This window comes from Etheostoma cragini, chromosome 16, assembly GCF_013103735.1.
Source record: "Etheostoma cragini isolate CJK2018 chromosome 16, CSU_Ecrag_1.0, whole genome shotgun sequence".
NCBI lineage: Eukaryota > Metazoa > Chordata > Actinopteri > Perciformes > Percidae > Etheostoma > Etheostoma cragini.
In genome coordinates this window covers 21,086,078-21,111,273 of record NC_048422.1, presented here as the reverse complement: position 1 = coordinate 21,111,273, position 25,196 = coordinate 21,086,078, and the positions used below count along the sequence as shown (strand labels likewise).

The following is a 25,196-nucleotide window of genomic DNA, read 5'->3' as shown; positions in this document are numbered from 1 at the left end:
GGGGGGGGTGTATAGGATCCCTAGATATTGATGCCGGCTGTAGTTTCATTGTCTGTCAATAGATGGCAGTGCCAGCACTGTAGCGTTGCTCTTCAGCAATAATATATAACTCTGTAACTCTTTCCTTTTTACATAAGAGACTGCAGAAAAATGGGCAAAATCTAGTTTTAAATGTCACGACCTCAACAGCCAACTACTGTGGTTGGTGTTTCTGTTGTTGTGTTTGTTATTAGAGCTGCTTATATACACATATACACTTTGTGAGGCTTCAATTCTCTCTGGACTGAATTTGTATATACTGTACATGTGGCAGAATGAGGAAAATAAATCTGAGCTTCTTCTTAAATCCAGAAAAAAAAAAAGTTTCCTTCATCTTGTCTGAGTCCAACCAAGTGAAAACAATCGGTACCTGCACCGCGGACATGTGGAGGAGGACAGTTTGTTCAGTCGGTTCACTTTAACACTTGGACTCAACATGTCAATTCTAATTTTCGAAGATTGGTGTCACCTCATCGCCGATTTGAAATGACACATTCGGCATTGAGCCTCATGGAAGCACCCATAACACATTACATTGATAGTGTAGACCAAACACCGGGGCAAGCACAAACAGCGTTTTAACAATAAGTTCCAACCCCACCTTGAACATTTTTGTCAGTCATTTTGCCCTGAAGCTAAAGGTTATCAAACAAACACAGCGCATGCTTATTTTCCAGGGTCATTTGATCTGGTAATGGTATAAATAATAAAAGTGAATTATTATTCATTACAATAAATATGTCAATAAATAAAAATGACAGTTGAAGTTCTCCATGGAAACATTTGACTAAACTATTGTTCCAACAGAAAGAAACTTGTAAAAGTCCTTCTATAATGTTGTGTGTGTGTGTGTGTGTGTGTGTGTAGTAACACTGAACACACAAAAGGCCGGACGTCAAAGACTGAAAACATTTCTCCAATGTGACTTGATTGTAGAAAATCTACAACATGTTTGAATCATTATGCTCTATGAACTTAATGAAATCATGATAGCTAAATACATTAAGATGATCAAATGGCACTGAAGTGGTAAAACTTATTAGTAAGGCTACAGATTGACCGTCATAACAAATAGACGATCTTTTCCTACTATTAGTCAAGAAAATGTTCATGAACTGGTACATAAGGTTTCAGAGAAGCCTAAATCTATAAAAGAACAAATATAGAATTGTTTCAAATACCACATGTGCCAGAGGTCAGTGCATCAAAGAGGCACAGTATTAGCGGCATAGCTAATGCCACTCCAAACCAGTGTATATCCTCGTCTCCAGGTAGTGTATTGTGATCTGGGTAGAGGACCAGATGTGTGACACGCGCCCAGAGACTTCTAAACTTTCAGTATTTAGATGCATGTTTCTTCATTGGAGCCTAAAACATGCAGCCGTTTCTGCCTGTGGACGCAGACACCTTGGTGTTAATCTGCTCTTTGAGAACACATTATCATTGGTTGTCTTTGGCGGTAAGGTTGTTCAATTTGACCACGAAACATTTTCTTCATTTTCATTGTTACACCTCCGCATTTGGCAAGTAGTCAACATGTTCAGAGCTCTGATAAATACAACTCGACCTTCGCCTTTTTGTGTTTTTTCTTTTTAAAAACTACTGGCTTTTGGATACGTGGCCAGTCCGCCACGGAGAGGTAAGCCCCGTTCGTAACACAATGTCCACCGACCGTGTCTATGTGCTTTTAGTTTTTTTGTGTTAAGTATTTTGTGTTTGCTTCATTTACAGTCGCTGTTACTTCAGCTTCAGGGAGCGTCTGCGTGCTTGTAGTAGCCTCTCTGCAGGGCTGCGGAGGCGATGCTCTCAGCCGAGCGCCGCTGGTCCATACTTAGCAAAGCCTCTAACAGGTCGTTGATGTCGGCTTTAAGGCCCTGCCTCTGCATCCAGTTCTTCAGCAGTTCATACACTTTGTCAACGGGGGCTCCATTCTCTGCAATCCGAATGTGGTTGTCGCTGACTCCAATCATTCTGAAAAACTTGTTATGAATCCGCACATCCAGGTACTCGTCGAACAAATCAAAGCTCTTCTTTAGGGATTTTTCTGACCCTTAAAAAACACAAAGGAATAGATAAAATGTAGATTGTGCGACACAAAACTGGATTAAATGTTTATCTTGTCAGTTTACACTAACTTTTCACAAAGTTAAATATTTAAAAAATGCACAGGGTACAGTATATACATCGTTCCTACATTTCAGTATGTTTTCCTTTAGGGGATGCATACATTAAAAACAATGTAACAGTGGATCAAACGACTCGGTTAAGCCATGACTTCTTTCATTCAGCATGAGAAATCAACAGTAAAAAAAACTCGGCATGTTCCAACCCCGGAAGGCTCAGATACGGCCTGACTGTCATGAGATTAATCTATCAAGCGGATAATGTGAGATCTTGAGGAGATGTGTTCATTGACTTCCTTCTGGAATGACATGAACTGTAAAAAAATGAAAATGTGTGTGTTGCTTTCTGTGTGTAGCTGCCTTTTAGTGCAAATTGAGTAGCACAAAGACCGTCTAGCAGAGGGGAAATCTCTGCCTCCCACTGCAGGAACCTTACCTTGTAGTGGCACCAATCGATGTAGCAAAGGATCCTCCTACAAGAGAAAATACAAATATAAGGGATGGCGACACAGGTGATTAATATTTGAAAATCATAAATGATTTGACTTTTTGAGATCTTCTACAGCAGATGTGCCCAAATTATTTTACACGAAGGGCCAAAAATGTATCTGGATGGAAGGCTGCAGGCCAAAAATAAATAATGTTGTAAGAAAATGTATTATTTAAAATAAAAAATTTACAAAAAATAAATACAATTTTTAAAAGAACCCACTTCTCTTTAATCTACATTTAATCGCTCATACTACAGACCTATTACAGTCATTTATCACTTGCAACATCAGTGGGAGACATGAGGTCTGGCTATTTCCAAAATTCAGATTAAGTACTTTTGAGGTTCACAAAATGTACGTTTGGTAGTCTGTTAGCATTTTACAGCACTTTCAAAATCAGAGAATAAGCATGAGCATGTCAAATGCCATAGAATGCCAAAATAAAGCAAGAACGGACCAAATATGGCCCCCGGGCCTTAAATTGGACATCCTTGTTCTAGAGTTTCCCTCACCATGTCTGCAGGCGGCGGTCTGATGGCTATGGGGCTCTGTTGTGGGGTGTTACCAGAGAAAGCTGCTGTGGGCAGGGCCGACAGGCTAGTTTGAGACGAACTAGTGGTGTTGGGCAAACTGTCTCCTAGTCCCCGGTCCTCATCTTCAAGGGGAGGGGAGGCTTTGGTCATGCCAGACTGGGTCTCCTGCAGCAGGGGCCGGGACTCTGGGCGAGACACTTCCCCCTCCAAACCTGCGTTCTGATTGTTCTGTCTCTCCTCTGCTGTAGCTCCACTCTCATCCTGAGAAGGAGAGAAAAAAACATGCGGGATGGAACACATAATGTACCACAGATTCTCTTTGGTAACTGTGACTGCTAGCAGACAATACCAACTAATATCATAAGGCCTTTCAAAAAGGTAAACAACATGAAAGAGATCAAACGCTAAACAAAAGAAACTTACAATAGGAATCTTCACAATTTCACTGGAATCAGAGGGGCTCTTTGAACCTGTTAAAAGCAGACAAAGCATTAGAAAAACATCCTAATTTAGCCAACAAACATTGCAAAGGAGGAGTACTCCATGTCGACTCACATGGTATTTCCCATGAACGCTGCTTGATTACGAACCACCACACGGCCGTGCTAATGAGGACGATGATAATGATGAAGATGATGCCCAGGGAAATGATTGTAGGATAAACTGGAAAAATAAATTAGTGAAGATGAACAATTAGGATTTAAAATAACAATGGTAAGCAGAAGACTTTGGATGAAACAGTGAAAACGGTTAAGCAAAGTTACCAATGTCCGCAGAAGTAGGGGTTGGTGAAGGAAGGGCTGGGGAGGTTTTGGTTGGGGACGGGTCCCGTTTCCGACACTCCGTGTTAGAGAACGGAGTGCACTTCTTCACCTCCTCCTCTCCTGATTTACACCTGTAGTTTTGGAGAAAAGTAAGTTCAAACATGCAACAAGAAAACAGCATAACCCGCGGCAGTTTAAAGGCGCTCTAAGCGATGTTGGGTGACGTTACTTCTTGTTGACGTTCAAAGTATTTTCAAACAAAACAAGACTAACTCGCCCCTCCCTCCACCTCATCCCAACCTCTCCTCCTCCCTTCTGTGCTTCCGCGCACTAACCCCCCACCCCCAAATCCTTCTTGTCGGTTCCTGGCTGGAACGCTGTGTGTGTGTATGCTTCGTGGTGCAGGTGGGAACATTTTGTTTTTGGCGCCGTTTGTAGACCCTTGGCTGTCTCCAGAGACTGCGTTTTTTACAGTGTGTTCTGGGGACAGGCAGCTCGCGGATAATAAGGAGATGTTTGCTGTATGTGACAACAAATGTTGTAGCCTAAAACACACCTGACAACGCTTACAGCACCTTTAAGATGGAAACCTAACAACGCAGTGGACCCAAAAGAGTCAGCCCATTATCCTAAGTATTACATTGATGTCAGATAATACTGATAAGGTTAAAGAGACCTGCAACAGATAACTGAAAACCATTTCAGGAAAGAAGTAAAAGGACTCGTACTTGGCACAGCGTTTGCAGACTTCGCAGGCCTGATCCGGGACACAGAAGGTCCCTGCTCTGCACTGGCACCTGGTGTCTGTAGTCGTGGTGCAGGATGCAGTTTGAATCTCATCTGTGGATAGTCAAGACGTGAGAAAGATGGCAGATGTCATCATGTTTGTGAAATATCATGACAATCATTAGGAACATAAATCCAGTCAAGTTTAATACAATGAATGTATATACAGAGACAGACAACACCAATCTATCCACTCATCAAATAGAAATTTAACAAATGCTTACCACAACAAATACACAGAGAGATATAAAACACTATGATATGAGGATTGAAAACATAACTCGGGTCATAAAATCTAATGTGATCTAATTAGACTCATAATTAACCTGTGACTATTGGCATGCATTAAACGACAGAAGATGGTGGACTTCTCAGGTAATTTGTAGCAGTTTAGCAATTATGTGGCAATCTTTTGCACAAAAAGAAAATAGATAATTGGGTTTCCAATTATGTCTTCCTCTTAGATACAATTTGCCTCATTTTAACAAGATAATGAGGGATGGAGAATCTGGCATTCATTTATTGAATTGAGACCTGAAAAGACAGCAGCGCTGGCCTTTAAGGTAAGATCAAATTTAATAACAAACCAGCAGTCCACCTCCACATGATGACCTTTCACAGAAATGTGATGTCCACGCTTGCTAATTAAAGAAAAAGTGCAGCGTTAGGCTGGTTTGATTGCAAAACACAAGCACGCTCTAGCATCTTGTAAGAGAATAATTTTCCTACAATTTAATTCAGACAATTCAGCTCATTTCGTAGCAAGTTATTTAAAAGAAAATGTATTTTTTTTAGTTTTAATGAGTTTAAAAGAACTCTGCAAATTAGTTTTTCAGATATTCATTTCTAGCATTCATCTTTGAGCGGATTCATCCATATGAGGACACGTGTCCAGTCAACTTTTCCACAAGTGAAAAATACAACTTGCCCGGGATACAAAGTCCACAATTAGTCCTCTGCCTGCAAACCCTTTGTCTCCTTTACTGGGAAACAGAAAGGTGTGTCGGCAGTGCTGTTGATGAGCTGAGAAAATGTGCGTATTTTATTGGGGGAAATTCTGTCATCATGTATGTGAAGATGATAATTAAATGGAGTTTAGTGGTGACAGCCAGCTGAAAGACTTAAGTAAAAAGTAAAAGAAGTGAAAAGAAAGTAAAGACTCCAGAGTTTGCCTTTTCTCAGTCTATCTTCATTCTTTGCATCTGTCCTTTTACGTAAGTAAAAGTACTAATACCGCACTGTAAAAATACAAGTACAAGTAAAAGTACTAACACCACACTGTAAAAATACGAGTACAAGTTAAAGTCCTGCATTGGAAATGTTGCTGAAGTAAAAGTATGCAAGTGTCATCAGGAAAATGTACTTTAGAGTATTTAAAGTAAAAGTACTCGCAGACACAGCCTCACATTTTAGAAGTTGAGAGGTTTTAATTTGGCTAACCATTTCAGCTGGACTTGTACTGCAGGCTTATATATTGCTGGATAGTTCACTTTATGATTAAGCATCATCTGGATAGCTCTCCTTGTAGAGCAAGCACTCATATGTTAAGGTTTACTCCTCGACGCAGCGGCCGCGGGTTCGACTCCGACCTGCGGCCCTTTGTTGCATGTCATTCTACCCTCTCTCCCCTTTCATGTCTTCAGCTGCCATATACAAATAAAGGCCACACAAAATGACATTGTATTTTATAAACTAAATGTATGTGCAAAAATCTTAACTTGTAAAGTAACTAACACTATCAGATTAATGTAGCAGAGTAAATTTCCCTCTAAAAGGTGATTATAGAGTAGAAGTCAAAAGTGGCAGGTAAAATACAAGTACATCAAATGTGTATTTAAGTACAGTATTTGAGTAAATGTACTTAGTTACATGCCACCACTGTTGACTATCAATGTAATGATCTTAATGACCTAAATGTAGCTGGGTAGAATGGGCCGGAAGATATCACAGCTGTGGCTTATGCTATGCAAGACTATAAATGGAATGACTTAATAGCTCACAGCAGCAACTGGGATTGTATGGATATAAACACATTTACAGAGCAGGGATTTGTCACCAAGCGAATACAAGTTTTGTTTTAAAAGTGTGCTTAGTAATATTTTTTTTAAATTTCTAAATCTATGCACAAACACTTTTTTTTTTTTTTACTAAGGGATACACAAACACTCACACTGAGAGAAAGCTAGTTTACAAGAGCAGTCCTCAGCTGCAACTTCTGTCCCTTTATTGGAACAATGCGTTTGATTGTTATCATCTTAATGATACATTACAATAAGAAAAATAATGACAGGTTTTCCAAATCCAAGTTCCTTTGGGAGACACACACACACACACACACACACACACACACACACACACACACACACACACACACACACACACACACACACACACACACACACACACACACACACACACACACACACACACACACACACACACACACACACACACACACACACACACACACACACACACACACACACACACACACACACACACACACACACACACACACACACACGTTTGAAAATAACTACTGATCAACTATAAAAATAAGAAACATAAAAAAGAAAATCATAAAAATGTTAATGTTGGAAGGGAGTGCTGGACAGGGTCAATAAACTTGATGTTAGTGATGTTGAAGTATAAAATCTGGTGCTCAACAAGAAGCCGAGTAAGAATAAAAAAACAAGGACTGTGCAGTTTAGTTTTTTTTTATCTATTTATGAATAGAAAAATAAATCATTACAATGGACTTCTTAAAAGTAAACTGAACATTGCTTGTTTTTCATTCTAGTTTAAATTTTGTGAAGTTTCTCACAATGAATCCTATTGATTAAGAGATTAGATTTCTCGAAAAAAATAAAAAAGGCCTGAGTGTATAATTTGTACAATGGAGTTTAATAGTAGTTAAAACAAAGCTGACTTTGTTGGACTTATTATAACATTCAGTGACATATTCTGCTCCATTTTGTCATGTGTTTGCCATTTAATTTATTCAAATCAGTTTCTTCTTCTTTTTCTTGACTTTTAATCACCAGGGGAGCCACTTTGCACGTTGTTGACAATGCAACACTTTCTGCCTCCTTCATGCTGTGCTAAAGGAGCACATTTCTAAATAAACAATGGACACAGATTCTGTCTAAAGCCTGTTGTAGCATTGCACAGAGCAAGTCGTATTTAAGCTCAGTGTAGTGACAAATCATGGTTTTCAGTTTCGTCACAGTGGTGCTCATAACTTTACATACCCCTGCTAAAGTTGACTAAAAAGATGGATCTTAATGCCTTAATTTACTATTAAGAATAGTAAAAATCCAACCTTTAAGGACACCAACTGTCTTTGTGAATGAATAATGTGTAATAAAAAAATAAAACATAACAATGTTCTTCCTTAAAATACAGAGGGCATAAGTATACACACCCCTATGTTAAATTCCCATAGAGGTAGGCAAATATTTATTTTTAAAGGCCAGCTATTTCATGGATCCAGGATACTATGCACCCTGATAAAGTTACCTTGGCCTTTGAAATTAAAATAGCCACACATCATCACATTCCCTTCATCATACCTAGAGCTTGGCATGGGGTACTTTCCATAAGATCGTCTCTCACTGCAAATCAAACCAGCTATTAGGCTAACTGAAATAAAACCATGCCGCTCTCTAGGTATTGTTCACAATTTCCAAAAGATTATTTTTTTATTCCTCTTTTAAGTCAACTTCAGCATGGGTTCATACAATTAGGAGTGTCACTGTAATTATGCTCAGTGATAATTGGAATGTAACACATGCAGAGGATAGCAACAAAGCTTTGAATAGGATCTGAGGCTGGAAAGAAAACACATTCAGAAGTGGCAGACTGGCAACAAGTCATCTACCAGCCAGGCAGCTGGTGTTTTGAGGAATTCACTACAATTTAATGATGATGTTATTCTTATTAAATTGGCAGGTGTTTTGTATAAGTCTGTGTTATGGATCGGGAGGGTGAGGCACAAAATCAGAGTGAATTGTCTGTTCAGCCCACTCTGACTGGGAAGAGCTTTTTCTATGTCCTTCCTGTCTCATCTAAAAAGTTGACAAAGTTGACCTAATCTGAATGATACCTTAATGAATAACAACATGTTCTGACTGAAAACCAAGATTGCTTTCACAGATAAACACCCCCCCAAAACAATCATCAAAAGGCTTTGTTTTAGAGAGACGACATGCAAGTCCATGGCTTAAACGTGAAGAAAGCTAAACTTTAAATTAGCACCATCAATGATTCAATCGACTGTAGCCTCTCAAAATACAAGATTTCAACTTTTCAAATGAATTATTACATGGTCATAAATAAGTTAAAACTAGAGCAAAACACACAACGTTCTATCTTAAAACCGCAATGAATGAACACAAAACCCATCCTATGTAACAGTAGTCTCTTTTCTGTGGCTCCAGCCTTTCATTGGACACAAAGACGCCCAGTGTGGGAGACACTGAGACACAACCACACCCAGTTCAGCCAGGTAGAACAGACACACAAGCAAATCCCGTGAGACAGGTAACGCGCTTACATTCAGCCCACGAAACAAAACAACAAAGAAACGCCCTACGACTCGGTGAAACATCATAAGATCACATTTTCAAGAGTGGATCTCAAAGACGGGAGCGCAGACAAAAAAGTATTAACTTTCCAAAACAATACATCTTTGACAAACTGGATTACAGATGACCCTTCTTTGGAATGGAAGGGCAAGCCATTTATGTTCTACTGCAGCCCTAATAATACCGTTAAATGGGCGAAAAAAACGTCTCATTGTTTGACCGCTTGCTTCATTAATTGCAATGAAGCGAGTGGTCAGACAGATTAGACAAAATACTAATAGACCTCATTGTTAAGTTGCTCAACCAGATCTTAGTAAATGTTATAATAAATAATGAGCTTAAAGTACAAAATCAAGACCCAGGTTTTTAAAAAACAAACTTGTCGAGACAAAAAATTACTTTTCCCTACCGATTTAATAAAAATGAAGATGCTATGAAACACACGTCAAGATGCAGACAATCCTGTTACCTGAGCGGCAGTGTGTACAGGGCAAACAGCGGTTCATTCCGTTGGAGTGCTCTGTGTAGGTCTGTCCGTGCTCACAGCTAAGACATGTCCCTTGTTCTTGGTCTCTTTCACATCCCTTCTGCACAAAGGTTCCTGCAAATAAAAAATAAAAACAACAACAACTGATGTGAGGGATGAAATCATATAACAGGCAGTTCAAGTCTTTTGAAGCTCGACTTCTTAATTGTGATGCGTTTCCTGTTGAAATAGGATGTTGAGACAGGAGGACATACCACAGAGATCACAGTGGTCTCTGTGCTTCCAAACTGTAAACCAATGGGAGATCAGCTAAGCTGAGAAGTACAGTCTAATTTCATAAAAGTGCAAAGGCATGGGAGTTTGAGTTTTTCCTTCAATTATGCTATATTAAATGTTTTACACGAGCTGAGGCGTTTCCTGGAAGTTAATTTCCGCATGTCCTGGGGACCAGAAGGAGGACAGGAATCGATTCACTGAAATACACAGTGATTGGACCTGCACTGGTCGATTGCTATGCTCAGAATTGTTATACTCAGTTCATGCATGCCGTGAATAAAACCACCCGATACACCACACACACACACACACACACACACACACACACACACACACACACACACACACACACACACACACACACACACACACACACACACACACACACACACACACACACACACACACACACACACACACACACACACACACACACACACACACACACACACACACACACACACACAGTTAGCACAGTTAGCACAGTTAGCACAGTTAGCACAGTTAGCACAGTTAGCACAGTTAGCACAGTTAGCACAGTTAGTTTTAGTTCAAGTGTGAACTTGCTGAAATATCTCTAGATTTGTAGGCCAGAAGGTCTTCTCACTCAAACTGACTCAATAGAATTAACCTAACTAACATTAGAAGATTTATTACTTTGGTTGTTCATGCACTTATTATTTGATAATGGGACTGATAAAGAAACTTATTTCTTAAGTTGTTAAGTAAACGTGAACCAAAACCAGTCATCAAATAAAAATGTTTTTTAGAATTCAGGATGGCAAATTAAATGAGTTCATCAGCTAGCAACCACACTGCAGTAATGGCACCTTGACTAAATTCTGAGTGAACAGTCTTACCGAATTCTTTACATAATACATTAATATGGTTAGTACTTTTAATTACTTGGAACTGAAAAAATAACCTCCACTGCATAAACTGTGCACTTTTCCCCTTCACTTTGTGTTTCTCTCTAATCTGCTGAGTTGCAGCAGTTTGACTCCAGCTCATGGCCATTAAGCATTCCTTCCAGACCATGCAGAGAATATTTGCAAAACTCATTTGGGACACAGTTCAGGTTATGGGTTTGACTCAATTTTCTTTTAAATAAAATGCCATTTTATATCTTGGCATTAGCTTGCACTCAGGTCTAATTATATTAGAAGACATAGATCAGTGTTTGGGGATACAGGAAGCAACTCAAATTTGTTGACCAGAGGGAGTTTCAGGTGGAAATGTTGCAGCAGGCGTATTTATTTAGGCCCACATTCCTCATATGCTTGGTATATGTCATATGTGATTCTCCTTACCAGCCTGGCAATTGAGGCAGCAGAGTCCCTGGTGGAGGTACTGCACATTCTCAACACATGTCCTGTGTTGTCGAAGAGTGAGGTTATTGTTTGTTGGGTCATCGCTGGACCACTGAGATGCTGGAGGTTCTGCTGCGTGACAAACCAGCCCGATGAGGAGCACTGCCGCAAACACCTAAATCCCCCAGGTCAGGGAGAGGAAGAGGTGGACAAAAGAAAAGCTTTGCATTAGTTTTTGTGTCTCCCCAGTTCGAAGGCTCACCCACTCAAAGTCATTAGCTGTAGGACTGTAAAAAAAAAGAGTATCTTCATAGGAAACCTTGTGCGAGCAATCTACAACTTTAATTTGAACCATCTGATCTGAACATCTGCCGTGGGAAAGCAATTAAGGGAGGCATCCAGCTGGTCAGAAGTAGAGGCAAAACAACCCTGTCTGTTCAGGATACAGAGCTATACCGCAACTACATGCAGAGCAACAGGCAACCTAACTTAATTACTCCATGATCTGTTTTTTTCTCGTAGAAGAAGTTTAAAAAGCAGAGGCTCTGTTTCCTTTGCTGTGGTTGTAAAAGAAAGGGTTTGATAAGGTGTCCTCAGCTAATGCCCGGACAGTGCCCATATCAAGTGTGATTCCAGAACTCCATTCATGTGTTAGATAATAACAGGCTTGTATAGGTGGGGTACTAAGAAGAATACAGCCGGACACTTTAGTGTGGCCCCCAGGCGCTGGTGTTTATTCACACGCTTTTCAACATGTCAATGTGAGAAGGCCCCATTCATTGGCAAACAACCCACTTTAGTGCATCTACTTCAAATGACCCACATTCTTAAACCCCGGCTCTTTGAATGCCATGACATGTGACACCACCATGAAGCGCCTCAAACGCAATGCGACACCTCCTGGGTAAATGAGAGGCCTAGATCTGGACGTTTTGTCTCTCCTGTGCAACCAGCACCCCCCTAGCTACTTCTACGAGACCAGGAGAGAAAGAAACAGGTTAGGGTGGAGAAGGCCAGGTTGAGAGAGAGAAAGAGGAGGAGGGTTGATTCAAAGGGAGAAATTGAGAGTTGAAGATGGGATGTTCTGCAGGGAATAGGTTGTTTAAAAAGGCAGTGTGGGAGAATGAGCAAAATAAAGGCTCAGAACAGATATACAGAGGTAGAAAAAGAGGGACAGGCTATGGCTGAGAATGACTCCTGATGCTAGACTTGGCTCTTTGGAGGGCTGCCATGCCTTGTTGTTCAAAAGAACTCCCCCCCCCCTCTCTCTCTCTCTCTCTCTCTCTGCCTTTTCCCTTCTTCCTCTCCCTCTGCTCTCGTCAGACTTTCCAAAGACGCTGAGAGGCAGACGTGAAGGGGCAGACGGCCGGCAGAGCAGTCACAATCACACCATTTAGATCTATCCAAACATTCGGGGGAGGGGGGGACAGAGTAAGAGAAGGAAAGGGGGGAGACAAAATGAAGGGGGGGGACTGACAGCTTGCACGACACAGGGTGAGTCTTTAGACTTGAATACACTATGTGTATTACTTCAGGGTGGGGGGATGTAGAGACAGGCTCTTGGGGAAAGAGTATTCAGAAGGCCATGTGAAAAGGCAAGAGAGCGAAATCTAGTATAAGCACATGTGTACGACAACACCGTGGAAAGAAAAGATGGGAAAATAGACAAATGTGGAAAGAATGAGCTGCACTTAAGGTAATGCAACAGTCCTACAAAGCAGAAGTAGAATGTCAAATTGCACTGCATGTCCAAAAGTGTATTAATCCACCCTTAAGTAGCTAATAATTAATTCCTATGGCCTATCAAAAGTACCTACTCAGGTGTCTCTTTGAGAGTGAAGATGCATAGACAGCATAGATATGACATCATTTCCAGTCTGTTCATCCAGGGCCTGTGATTTAAAACACTCCCAGGTGTAGCCACTCTCAATAGCTGCCCTGTTATGTACAGCAGTTAAAGGATTGTAACACAAAAGATCTACTCACATTTTATTTTAAGTAGGGTTGTAATGATATATTATTTACATCATCTTTTAAACATCTGATCGATGAATTGTTAGGTATGTAAAACACAAGAAAACAGGGAGAGAAAAAAACTATTTCCCAATGATATAATTCAAAGAAAATGAGCAAATTCTCACAGTAAAGAAGCTGCAACCAGGTAGTGCTTGGCTTTCCTTAAAATGACTTAATAGATTATCAAAATAATTCACAATTTATTTTCTGTCAAGCAACTAATTATTGTTTCAGTTTGCAAAGGAAGCATCAGAATTTGCTTTTGATAGTGATCTGGCTTTTTAGGGGGGGGGGGATTGTTTTATGGGACGGCAGAGGTACGTCAGCGCATTATTGCTTCTTTGTGCTAATGCGAAAATCTAAAAACAATCTCCGTCCCACTTTTATTTTATTACAAAATAAAACCTGATAGAGACTGTAGAGTAAATCCGAGGGAAATCCCACTGTGTAGTATTTCTTGAACACAGCCTGCTTGCAGACAAGCATAACAAACCACGCCATTGACATGTGTCCACACTAATGTCCTTAGGCTGCTAAACTACCTTACCATAAATGCACTGTATACACAAACACTATGGGCAGCCACAATGTGGCTTACTTTTACCTCCATAACCAAGCATAGAGGGAAGACTGGAGTGACCATAACCTCAGTGTCGAAAACCCTCCAAGCCCACAATCCCTGGAAACACTCCAACCCCCGGCTGAAGTGGTTCAGTCCACTTCACAGTCTTCTCTATCCTCTGTACAATGAGTGGGCTTGGCTGCAGATTATTTGGTAAAACAGTGTCCTATTGTCATGCTCTCAGTATGTATGATAGGTTAGTACTATGCGTATGTGGATGCAAGTTAAGCTAATAAAAAGTTGCAATAAAATAATGATGGGCCCTCTGTTTATCTGACAACAGTAGCTCCCCTCCACTTCCTCTAAACACCCTGGGTTCTTCCAACTTGCCTTGGCACAAACTCTACACATGCCATGTACACTGAGAATGCATTTGTGACTAAATGACAGGACATCCTTTCAGCTGACCTAGGTTATCAATGGGCCATTTAGAGGGCTGTGATCACTCCATATGCCTGAGGGAATTACAGTGAGCTCCATTATACAAGAAATGGGGCAGAAACTGAAAATGCAATGATCTCTTACACACACAAAATAACACATACACAAATAAAGCAGGGGAATACTTTTCCATATTGGACTGATTTCAATCATAGTTAACTGATAAGGAACAACAGGATTACTTCATTATATTCCTGTGAGGGGAGTATGACCTGACTCGCCATATCATTTTTTTCTTATTAACCAAATTTTTTTTTTAAAGTAAATACAGGACATTTCTGATATTTACGATATGGTACATATACACTCTCAAACATCATCATGACAGACAGGGAAATAGCTATTGAGAAGTTTAGCTTTAAAATACTATTATGCATAAAGTTCTGGGGATGATACTCATAATACACACAGAGTTTTAATGTATTCATATATGACTTCTCATCTTACTCATGCTGTCAATAGAAATACAGAAAGAACGTCACTTTGTAGTCATCTCAGAGCAGAGGAGGTGGCACTATCATTACAGCTACAGCTGTTTTGAAGCAGATGAGAACTGATGGCATAGTTTAAACCGTCATTGTCAAATAAAAAGCCCAAAGTTGGTATGTTGCACAATTAGTCCAATTTCAATCAAAGCAAAGGGGCTAACCCTCACATTTGAGAAGCTGTAACCAGAGAATGTGTAACATTTTTCACTGTTCATTTTTGCTGGGAAAAATGCCTCAAACAATTAAACAGTGATGCAAATAGCTGATTATTTTAATGTGAATAAACTTATCGTTTGCACTCTATTGCCGTGTGTACTACCAAAAATGAACACAGGTCCATATTGTATGGTTTTCACCATTACCTACCCATGACTGCTAAATTATCTTGTTTAAGTGAAGTAATGATTCCTAATTTAAACTGATTAATTGAAATTTGAACAACATAAACACTGTCTTGGAACAGTGTGGCAGTAAAAACCAATGTCCAATATTAGTTTGGCATTGTTTCTTTTAAACCTAAAACTTAGTTAACATGTGCCAACTTATCATTTAAAATTAGACTTCAAGTACCCTTTGTCTTAAATGAAACTTTAAATTTATGTAAGGCAATATGTACCAAAATGCTGCAAAGATTAACTGATTAGTTGTCAACCATTACATTAATCATCCTTTTTGATAATTGATTAATCGTTTTTTAATTCTCTGATTCCAGCTTGCAATGTTTATATTTTCTAGTTTCTTCGCTCCTCTGTGACAGTAAACTGATTATCCTTGAGTTGTGCCATCTTTGGGCTTTGGGAAACGCTGATCAACATTTCTCACCATGTTTTTACATTTTTTAGACCAAACAACTAATCTTTTAATCAAGACAATTAATGACAGATTCCTCGACAGTGAAAGTAATAGTTGGTTGCAGCCCTATACTACTACTACAGAGCCCCTAAGTTTCATAACTTTCTGGTGCACACAAGAGGCTTTCTGGCGTGAAAGCAAAAGTATCTCATGCTCATAAGAAACTAATCTAATTCTACCAATATGACGCTAACGTTAAGTGTCTAAAGTAAATATTTCACAATCACAGCATTAAATCAGTTAACAGTTGCCTTATCCCCTTTGAGTTTGTTGATGATACAATCAGCTACATTTCGTTGCGTTCTCAGGAAGATGAATACCTCCTCCTCGGCACCCATTCTGCTGACTGTTACTCAGATTGATTTCTCGTGCTTATAGAAAGTATCTTGTGCACACCAGAAAAAATAATAAATCCCATGTCCCTCTAGGGGCTCTGTACTATACAAAATTTTCAGTAACTGTGTAATGTACAATGGAAGGCCCTAAAGGCTGACCTTGACAGGACAGTGAAAGCTCTCTGCTTCACAGATAAAGCCTGACATACGCTGGCAACGGGGGGGGGGGGGGGGGGGGGGGGGGGGGGGGGGGGGGGGGGGGGGGGGGTGACCATGCACGACTTTCTTGAGTGATGAATTACACTGACATCCTGTCTTTGGTGATGAAGGCATGTACAACCCAGCATATGTCAAGAGAAAGAAGTCTGACACTCGCTACAGCATGTAAATAAATCCAAAGTTCAGCCGAGCTCGGATACATTCATCTTTATAAAGCTGAATGATATAAAACGAAGAGAATGAGTCCCATGTCAATTTGAGGCAGTTAGACAAGAAAGTGCTCGCAGTGTGAAAACCGCATTGTTGAGCCACAAAAACTGCACACATACAGTGTATGAGTGGGAGCGTGTGAAAAGCGACGGCCCCCTCCTCTCAGGGAGCACAGGAAGCTCAAGACAATACAGAGGCTTCATGCCGGGTTCAGCGCCAAACTGTTCCCTCCACAGCAGCCTGCCTCAGAGCAGGCAGAGCACCCGATTGGACCCACAACATATCCGCTAGGCTGGATATTTATAACTCAGGGAAGCAGCAGCTTCACAACACAAATTCTTTAGTTTCCTCAGGAGGGAGCCTTCACTGATTAGACTTGTGTGACAGTGTGTCACAAGCAGGTTAGGTGACATTCACTTTCGTATGAAATAAAACAAAGAGAAAAAAAACAACCTGTGATGACGACAGAGCCAAGCAATTTGCAGCGTTGTGACTGGCGCGCTGACGTTGAGGTTGACCACACAAAAGTGTGCTCATTGTTTTGATGACTTAAAATGAAAGGCCAGGGTTCAAAAGATTCAAGCAGGTGTTGCGTGACGTACACTTTCCAGCTTGTTTGTGTTGTAAGGTTGAGGTGCTCTCCAGTGTGGTTTCTTAAGGTTGGCTGCTGATGTTGCACACGTACACAACATCATTGTGAGTTATACAGAATGTCATTCAGGGACAGTGGATTTGAACGTCAATCCACAAATGTAATTCAGAGATTCGTGTGCAGTAGGGCTATTAACTTAGTCTTTTAAAATTCTGATTAGGCCCTTCACTGGGAAGCTGAGCGGCGACTCATCAGATAACCCCAGGAGGTTGAGAATGAAAAGAGCAAGAACGGATGACTAATAGATTAAAGTATGTGCATGAATCCATCACCTCGCCCTAGAGACAATCACATTAGCTCCATTAAAGCTGGTCTTTGTGTTAAAAGGAAAAAAGTCCATGAAGTGCTGGCAGTTTATAGCCTTCTCTATAAACACATCACAGCAAAAATGTAGAATATGTGGCTGCTGTAGCAGGTCAACAAGGACTTAAGGGACCATCAATAGCTGGAATTTATGTTGGATTTATGTCTTTATAAACAGAAATCCATTCTCTGGACAAAGGTTGAATTTGTTCTAAGACTCTAACCTTCTGTCATAATCTGCTCATTCATTCAGGAGAGTAGGAAGTCAGAGGATATAGCTCTGACGCAAACCTTAAGCCACTTTGGCTTCATATTATGTCATGTATCTGAGGTGTGGTTTCTTAAGGTTGGCTGCTGATGTTGCACACATACGCAACATCATTGTGAGTTATACAGCCTGTTATTCAGGGACAGTGGATTTGAATGTCAATCAACAAATGTAATTCAGAGATTTGTGTGCAGTAGGGCTATAAACTTCACCTTTTAAAATTCAGATAAATTCTGATTAGGCCCTTGATTTGACTTTCAAAACGTTATTCACATTCCCCCACAGCCCAAGTGACATCTGCAAATAGTATTTTTGTCTTCCCGACAAAATGTCTAAAACTCCATTGAAAAGGATATTAAGTTTACAGTGATGTAAAACAAAGAACAGAAGCAGATCCTCAAATGGGAGTAGCTGGGACCAGACAAAAAATGTTTGGGCTTTTTGTTTGACAAGTGACTGAAATGATTAACCAATTATCAAAATAATTGAAGAGTGTGTTGAATTGTTTCAGCTCTACTAAAATGCCCACACATTTGCTTTTGTAGCATTTTGAGATAAAAGCATAACAGCTTTGTAATAGTGAAACTTCTTGATGATTTTGTCTATTTAACTTCTACACAGATGACAAAACAGCTGCCACTGTCTGACATAGAAAAGTATGCCCTCCATTAAGCCTTACACTTGTGTCTTTAAACATTGTAAAACCCGTAAAATAAAAATATGAAAGTGTAAAACAGAAGCTAAGAATAGCTTTGCACCCTTTAGGCAATAGTGTCCATTCTTAGTATAATGTCCTCAAAGAAGAATGTAAACCTCTAACTCATGTGATTTGATATTCAGATGACTTCTGTAAAAATGGGACCACTATGTATGAGAGCATTGCACCACAAAGTAGTTCTGACACCGTCTGGGAGATAGGGCTGCAACTAACTATTATTTTCATTGGCGAATAATCTGTTGATTATTTTCTCAGTTAATCGATCAGTTCTATAAAATGCCATAAAAAAGTGAAAAATGTCCATTCGTTTTTCACAAAGGCCACAAAGACGTCCTCGAATGTCTTGTTTTGTCCACAGCTCAAAGATATTGACCCTCATTTATTGACCTAACGTAGAAACCAGAGCAGATATGAGCGCAGAAATCCTCTTACGACACGCGTCACGTGGGATTCATGACAAGTGCAGCGGCTGGAACCGATGGCAATTTAAATATCACGCCCCAATATATTCTCGGTTTTGAGGCTCGCACCTACTATTAACAACATGGCCAGACGTAATCCGGCTAAGAAGCGGCACTTTTCAGAGGTGGAGATTGAAACCCTGACAGTTTAATTTGCAGTAACGTGTGTCCTATTTGGCAGCGTAAAAACTGGTACTGAAGGCTGTAGAAAGAGTGCAGAATAGAAAGAGATCACTGATGAAACAGTGTTGCTGTGTTAAATCGGACTCCAGCTGAAGTTTATTTAATTTAGACATCCTTGACCCATGTATATTCCTAATAGTGATATATAGGGTTATATAGCAATCTCTTAGGCCTACACGTAGGTGTACCTACATTTAAATTAACAAACGGTGGTGGAGTTTATGCAGTGTTTTTTTTTATTTCACTCGTTTGACATCGGGTCATCTGGCTCCGCCACTACATTTATGGAACCCTGTTTTACACAATGTTGTGCAGAACCCCACAGGCTAAAACAATGTAGCAGATTTTTCTGGTTTGTATGGTAGGCTTTCCCCCCCATTATGTTTACTGTCATTAATAGTGAAGACACCAGAAAATATTCACATGTAAGAAGCTGGATTTGGAGAATTTTGACTTATTTTCTTACAAAGTGTGGATAAGACTACGGGTCCAAGAGCCAAAGAGCCAGACAAATTTGGGGGAGAGCGGTTAGCTTGACTCTGTATTTGTCTCAGGATATCCTATGTAATAAAAAGGATTCACACATCAACATCTGAGATTTTGACTACTAATTAACTGAACCCTGAGAATGGAGCAGGATTTAGCTCCAACAAAAGTTACTCAAAACAATTAAACAACTATCAAAACAGTTGCCAATTAACTTCATAGTTGATGATGACTAATGAATTAATCTTTGCAAGTATAGTGTGACATGATTGTAGTTGCTATTTGAGTCTTAACAACACAGAACGAATGAAGCTAGATGAAGGTAAAACGTCTATCTAGGGATGCTTGACACACAGTAAATACTCCCAACTTACTGCATCACGAAGCTAGACAAATCATGTGGGGGCGCTGACATGCCTCTAATGGTATGCATTACGTTTGTGGCTGGGTCACACCTGCACAGGTGGCACACCCTAAGTGAGTCAGCAGGTCTTTGATATCTGGAGTGATTCACCTTTTACCCAGCCAACAACAGCAGCAGGTTTCTTCAGAAATATCAATTGACCAACAATAAAACATCATTATGTCCGCTCTCAAGAATAAATACCTGGTTACTGTGACAGGCCAACATAAAAGGGCCAACAAACACCTGGTATCTGGCAGTGAGTTGGTTGCGCCACATTGCATCATTCACTGTCTGCCTCTAAGCCAAACTCTCTGTTGTACAACTGCTCACATGGTCACCATGTAAAGCAGCAATAAGCAGTGGTTAAAGTATTACTCTAGAGTAGCAAATTTGTTGACCACTGCTCAGTCCCCAGGGACACAGTTTGGCCTCCACTTGTCCCAGATGTCAGTCCTGCCCTGACATAGAGGGATATTTCCTGTGTGAACCAACACCCAGACACACAGTAAGCAATCACAGATAACAATCTAGTATACATTTGCATGGGCATGACAATTCTCAGAAGTAAATTGATGCCACTAATATCAGAATATCTGTGTATTCTAGACAGGAAGTTTACTGGACGGCCAGGCACGTACTCTCAGGCAATTTGAAGGGGTGTGGGGGATTAGAGAGGGAGGAATTGGGGGGGGGGGGGGGGGGGGTGTTTAGTTTCCCCAAAGTCCCTTAGCAACAAGGCCTGCTGGCGAGGCCTCCAGAATGTACTGTAGTTTACAAAAGAGATAAACATTGACTTTGCCACCCGGAGAAGTAAATCTGGTGGAACACTGCATGACTTAAAATACAAATCAGACAACTACAGAAAACAAACATTAAAGCTCCAGGCACATCAGCAGATGTTACATTTACTTTATTTACTACATTTAAAGTGAGCAGAGCTACAGTAGGCATCTGGTATGAAATGCCACAAGCTTAATGACTTTTACTGATGCCCGTATCAACCGCAAAAGAAGCCTTGCCTTAATTTGCTCTGTCCTTATTGGAACTTCTCAAAGATTCAAAATCCTTTGTTAATCTCACAATGGGGGATTTCACACTGTTGCAGGTAGAAGTAGGAGACACGTTAACACATTAATAAATATAATAAAAGAAAGTATTAAATAGAAACTAGTAACACACTGTAATGTAAGGCAGTAAACCTAAGTATTTGAAGGAGACCTTTCTAGTGTCCCACATACAATTCCTTCATATATTTTGCATTAACCCAAAGAACCGAGGACGTACCCATTTAATTTTGGAAAGGATCCCAATCATGGGGTATTCCCTTCCGTTAACTGCGCTCACGTGGCTTTGGAATGATGAAAAGATTTGTTCCTGATTATATTCCATGGCTCCCATGATTAGTTTTCTTTTGATCTTCATCATCACGCAAATACCGGAAACAGGTATCAACAAGTTGTTTCCACCTTACGACTTAAAGCTCACAAACACACCAAAGTCGGCAGAACAACTTCCCAACAAGGGAAATTGGATCATCAGAGCTGCACATGAACACAGCACTGGGCTTGGTGAAGATCTGCACTCTCCGAGGGCCATTCTATATCCTATATATCTATCACAATGGTGAACACATTGCGGTCCGTACTGTGTTATGACAATATATTTAAGTCATTTGGACGACACTTTACGTTCTGGTCCGTACACATTATGTCCACTTAGCACTGAAGTCCTTAATAAAATGAGAAAATACTTTTTTTTAACTACGTAATTCACACAGGAGTATCCAAAAGTAGGCTTTACCATGTGCTTTTTTCCCTATAAACTATTTCTTAAATTACCAGAAAACATGCTCTATCGTGATTTATCATTATGGAGCTATGACATTCCCTACAGTATATTAGTATTATCGGGATAGAAGATTTTGGCTATATTACCGAGCAAGCCACGAACTTTTAATGAGTTGGCTACACGTTAAGGCCTTATACAGTGAGCTTACAGTATTTATAGTGTCAGGCTTTGGTGCTGCACAGATGGAAAAAAACAACAGCCGAGGAATGAAAAGACGTCTGTGAGGGTCTGAGAGTGGAATTAACTTCACTGGAAAACTGTTGGGAAAACTTAGTGACTTTAATTGACTAACGGGCAAAGTGAATTCTTGGCTTTTCTGGGGTCAAACTGACATGTTACTATTAACCCGGTGTATCTCAACATTCTTCACCCAATGTGATTTAAAGCTTGCTTGAACAAAAGTGCACTCCACAGTCGAGGCTATAGCTGCAGTACACTTAATAATAATTATAATAGGGCCTATAGGCCTAGTTCCATCCGCTGTGACAGTCCAAGAGCCATCATACGCTAAATGTCTGAACAATATGACCACATGATGTCCAACCCAGATGGTTGCTGTAACGTTTGAGGCTGGGGTGGGGGGGGCTTAGTGAATATTCAGCACATGTAGGCCTACTGTAAACCAGAAACAGGAGCCAATAAGCTTCAGATGAGTCTGTTCTCTACAGAAATAAACACATTAATCAATAACCAACACAATGTTGCTTCCTGTGTGGTGAACTCTTGCTGGACAATGAACGGGCTTGTTTTATCTAATCCAACAAGTTCTCACACACACACACACACACACACACACACGGCTGTGATTTCTGCTCCCATGTTAACAGCACAGCCTCCTAGAAGAGTCAAGGGTTGTCTGGCTTGAGCTTCAATTTAGCTAGACAATCTGCATATCAACGGTGTCTCGCGTGATTTGGAATCAACATGCTATTTGTTTTATTAGCTAAACTACTGTATATCGTTAACTGTCCCCCTGTAGCGCCAGGTGCGCATACAAGATAAGAAGCTATTCTAAAGTTAAAAGCACATTTTAATAATCATTAACATTTTAATAAAGATAACACGGGAGTCTCTTAATCAAACACAGTTATGTAAATGCATACATTCAAGCATTCAGAAGGTTACGGTCGTGTTAACTTACAGAAAGTTTCCCGACCACCGGACCGAAGTTCATCTTGGGAACTTCGAGATGAAAGGAAATCCCGGCGACTATGCGTCACAAACCAACCAGTTTAAAATCTCTAAAAAACACAATTACAGCGAAATACAAAACAGCAGCAAAATTCCAGCTTTAAAACTGTCGGTCACCCGGTTTCTTTCATGAGTTTACTTGTCACTGACAAAACCTTACAGCGTTTTCCAGAGAGCTGAGAGACACTAGCTAGTCCGAGCACCACTGAAGACTTTTTTTCCCCCTTTCGCCTTAGAGCTAATGACGTCAAACTTCACAAGAGCCAATCACAACGCTTCACCCAGGTGGAAGAAGTACTTGCTGTATAGCTATTACTTAAGTAAAAGTAGCAATACCACACTGAAGAAATACTCCTGTACAAGTAAAAGTCCTGTATTCAAAACTATAAGCATAAAATGTACTTAAGGTACAACAAGTAAAAGCACTCATCATAAAAAATAACATTTAATTGGAATAATTATTAATGCATTAATGCGTTTTTTCTTTAATTTAACCTGTAAATTCACAACACGGTTTATTTTTGATTATATTTAGTACTATTAATCCAAAGTAAGAAACTTCAGAAAATGATTGTTGAATAGAAAAAGTACAATATTTATTGTAGTAAAGATGCAGCAAAAAAAAAAAATTACTCAAATAAATCACAAGTAAAATTGTACTTAAGTAGGCTATGTACTTGAGTAAGTGTACTTAGGGATGTCCACCACTGGAAAAAACAAAACAAATACAACATCGTTCTTTGTTACCTTACAGTGTGCAATAACATCTGTAGGGTGGGATGTGCAGCCATTTTACATAAATTAAAGCAGACTCTTCATTGAAATGGAACATCTCAGGCTTTGATCTACATTTCCTCGTGACTAACTTACAATAGCCATTAAGTTTGTAATGTGTAACTAGTGATAACTAACTAATGTGCAACAAGTTGAAGAACCAGTGAACGAATAATTGCCAAGTCTGACGATTTGGCACAAATACACACTCCAGCCCAGTGAATCCCCAAGTAGAGAGACTTTATGGGTATTATAGCACACTGAGGAGGAATAGTTTTAATTTTGCTTCCAATTAATTGATTTTACCACAGCGAGAAGAAGAACAACTCGGTTTCTGTACTTTAAGAACCCTGCAGTAAATGCAGAGGCAGTCAACTTCAATGACACTGTAACATTATTTCACTTTGTACCGGCCTATATCAAACAGCAAACATCCTCTCAAATGTGGTTCCTGCAGACTAAATCTTATCTAAAGTGGGTCTACAGTCTATCTAGGGAGGAGAAAGCGGAAGATATTTAGGCAAACCCACACCCGACCATTAACAGAGCAAACAAACAGATACACAAACAGGGCCAAACAACCAAATACTCGGCCCGCCTCCGAGTCCACACACTGGTGTGACGAAAGAAGGATTGAGCAATATCAAGATATGTTTACAATAAATGCTGCTCATCATTATGTCTCACTTCTCATTCACTGCACAAAACACTTTGTTATGAAACATCACAATGATTAGTTATCTTGTGACCAAAGTTACGATAGTGAAGCATGATTATTTTAATCATTGAGTGCGTCAGTTATTATGGAAAAATGTTTGGGTGTTCAACTTCCTGTTGTGATATCTGCTCTTGAAAAGTGCTACATAAATAAACTTAAATAAACAGAATCACACTAAAAGTGTGATTCTGACCCATCAGAGATGCTGTTTTAGCAGAGCGTCTTAAAATGAGAGATGACCTCCGTTGTCATAGCTAAACATGAGGAAAAAAACACCAATGTGACAGTTGTCACCCAACTATGTTGTTAAATCACAGCAAACCGCAGAGTGCAACCAAGATAAACAGACGTTTAGCCCTGAAAAAGGGAAAAAGTGGGGGAAAAACAAAAGTTACCAAATATGAAGAAAAATGTTGTTTGCATTGGAAGAAGCTGACTTCACACCTAATCAACTCATCGGGAACAAACAACACAACATCCAATCTGACAACAGATGCATTCTATCCCCTCCTGCCGAAGTTAAACGTCTCCCAATTTAAACTATCGAGGAAATCTCTGTCTGTATCTTCCACTTGGAGCACATCCTGTGTTCCTCCTCCTGAGGTCACCG

General features: G+C 40.0%; 1 protein-coding gene across 1 annotated transcript; it reads right to left on the bottom strand.

The window, feature by feature from the left end:
• Positions 1–730: 730 nt before the first annotated feature.
• Positions 731–23,312, bottom strand: tnfrsfa (tumor necrosis factor receptor superfamily, member a). The gene is made up of 10 exons (XM_034897159.1): positions 23,045–23,312; positions 11,396–11,570; positions 9,792–9,923; positions 4,679–4,790; positions 3,951–4,081; positions 3,742–3,849; positions 3,610–3,656; positions 3,166–3,447; positions 2,599–2,635; positions 731–2,089 (listed from the first exon to the last, which is right to left on the bottom strand). Exons 1-10 carry the CDS (start codon positions 23,075–23,077, stop codon positions 1,788–1,790), a joined length of 1,359 nt encoding a protein of 452 aa, XP_034753050.1. The 5' UTR covers positions 23,078–23,312; the 3' UTR covers positions 731–1,787.
• Between the last annotated feature and the right edge of the window lie 1,884 nt (positions 23,313–25,196).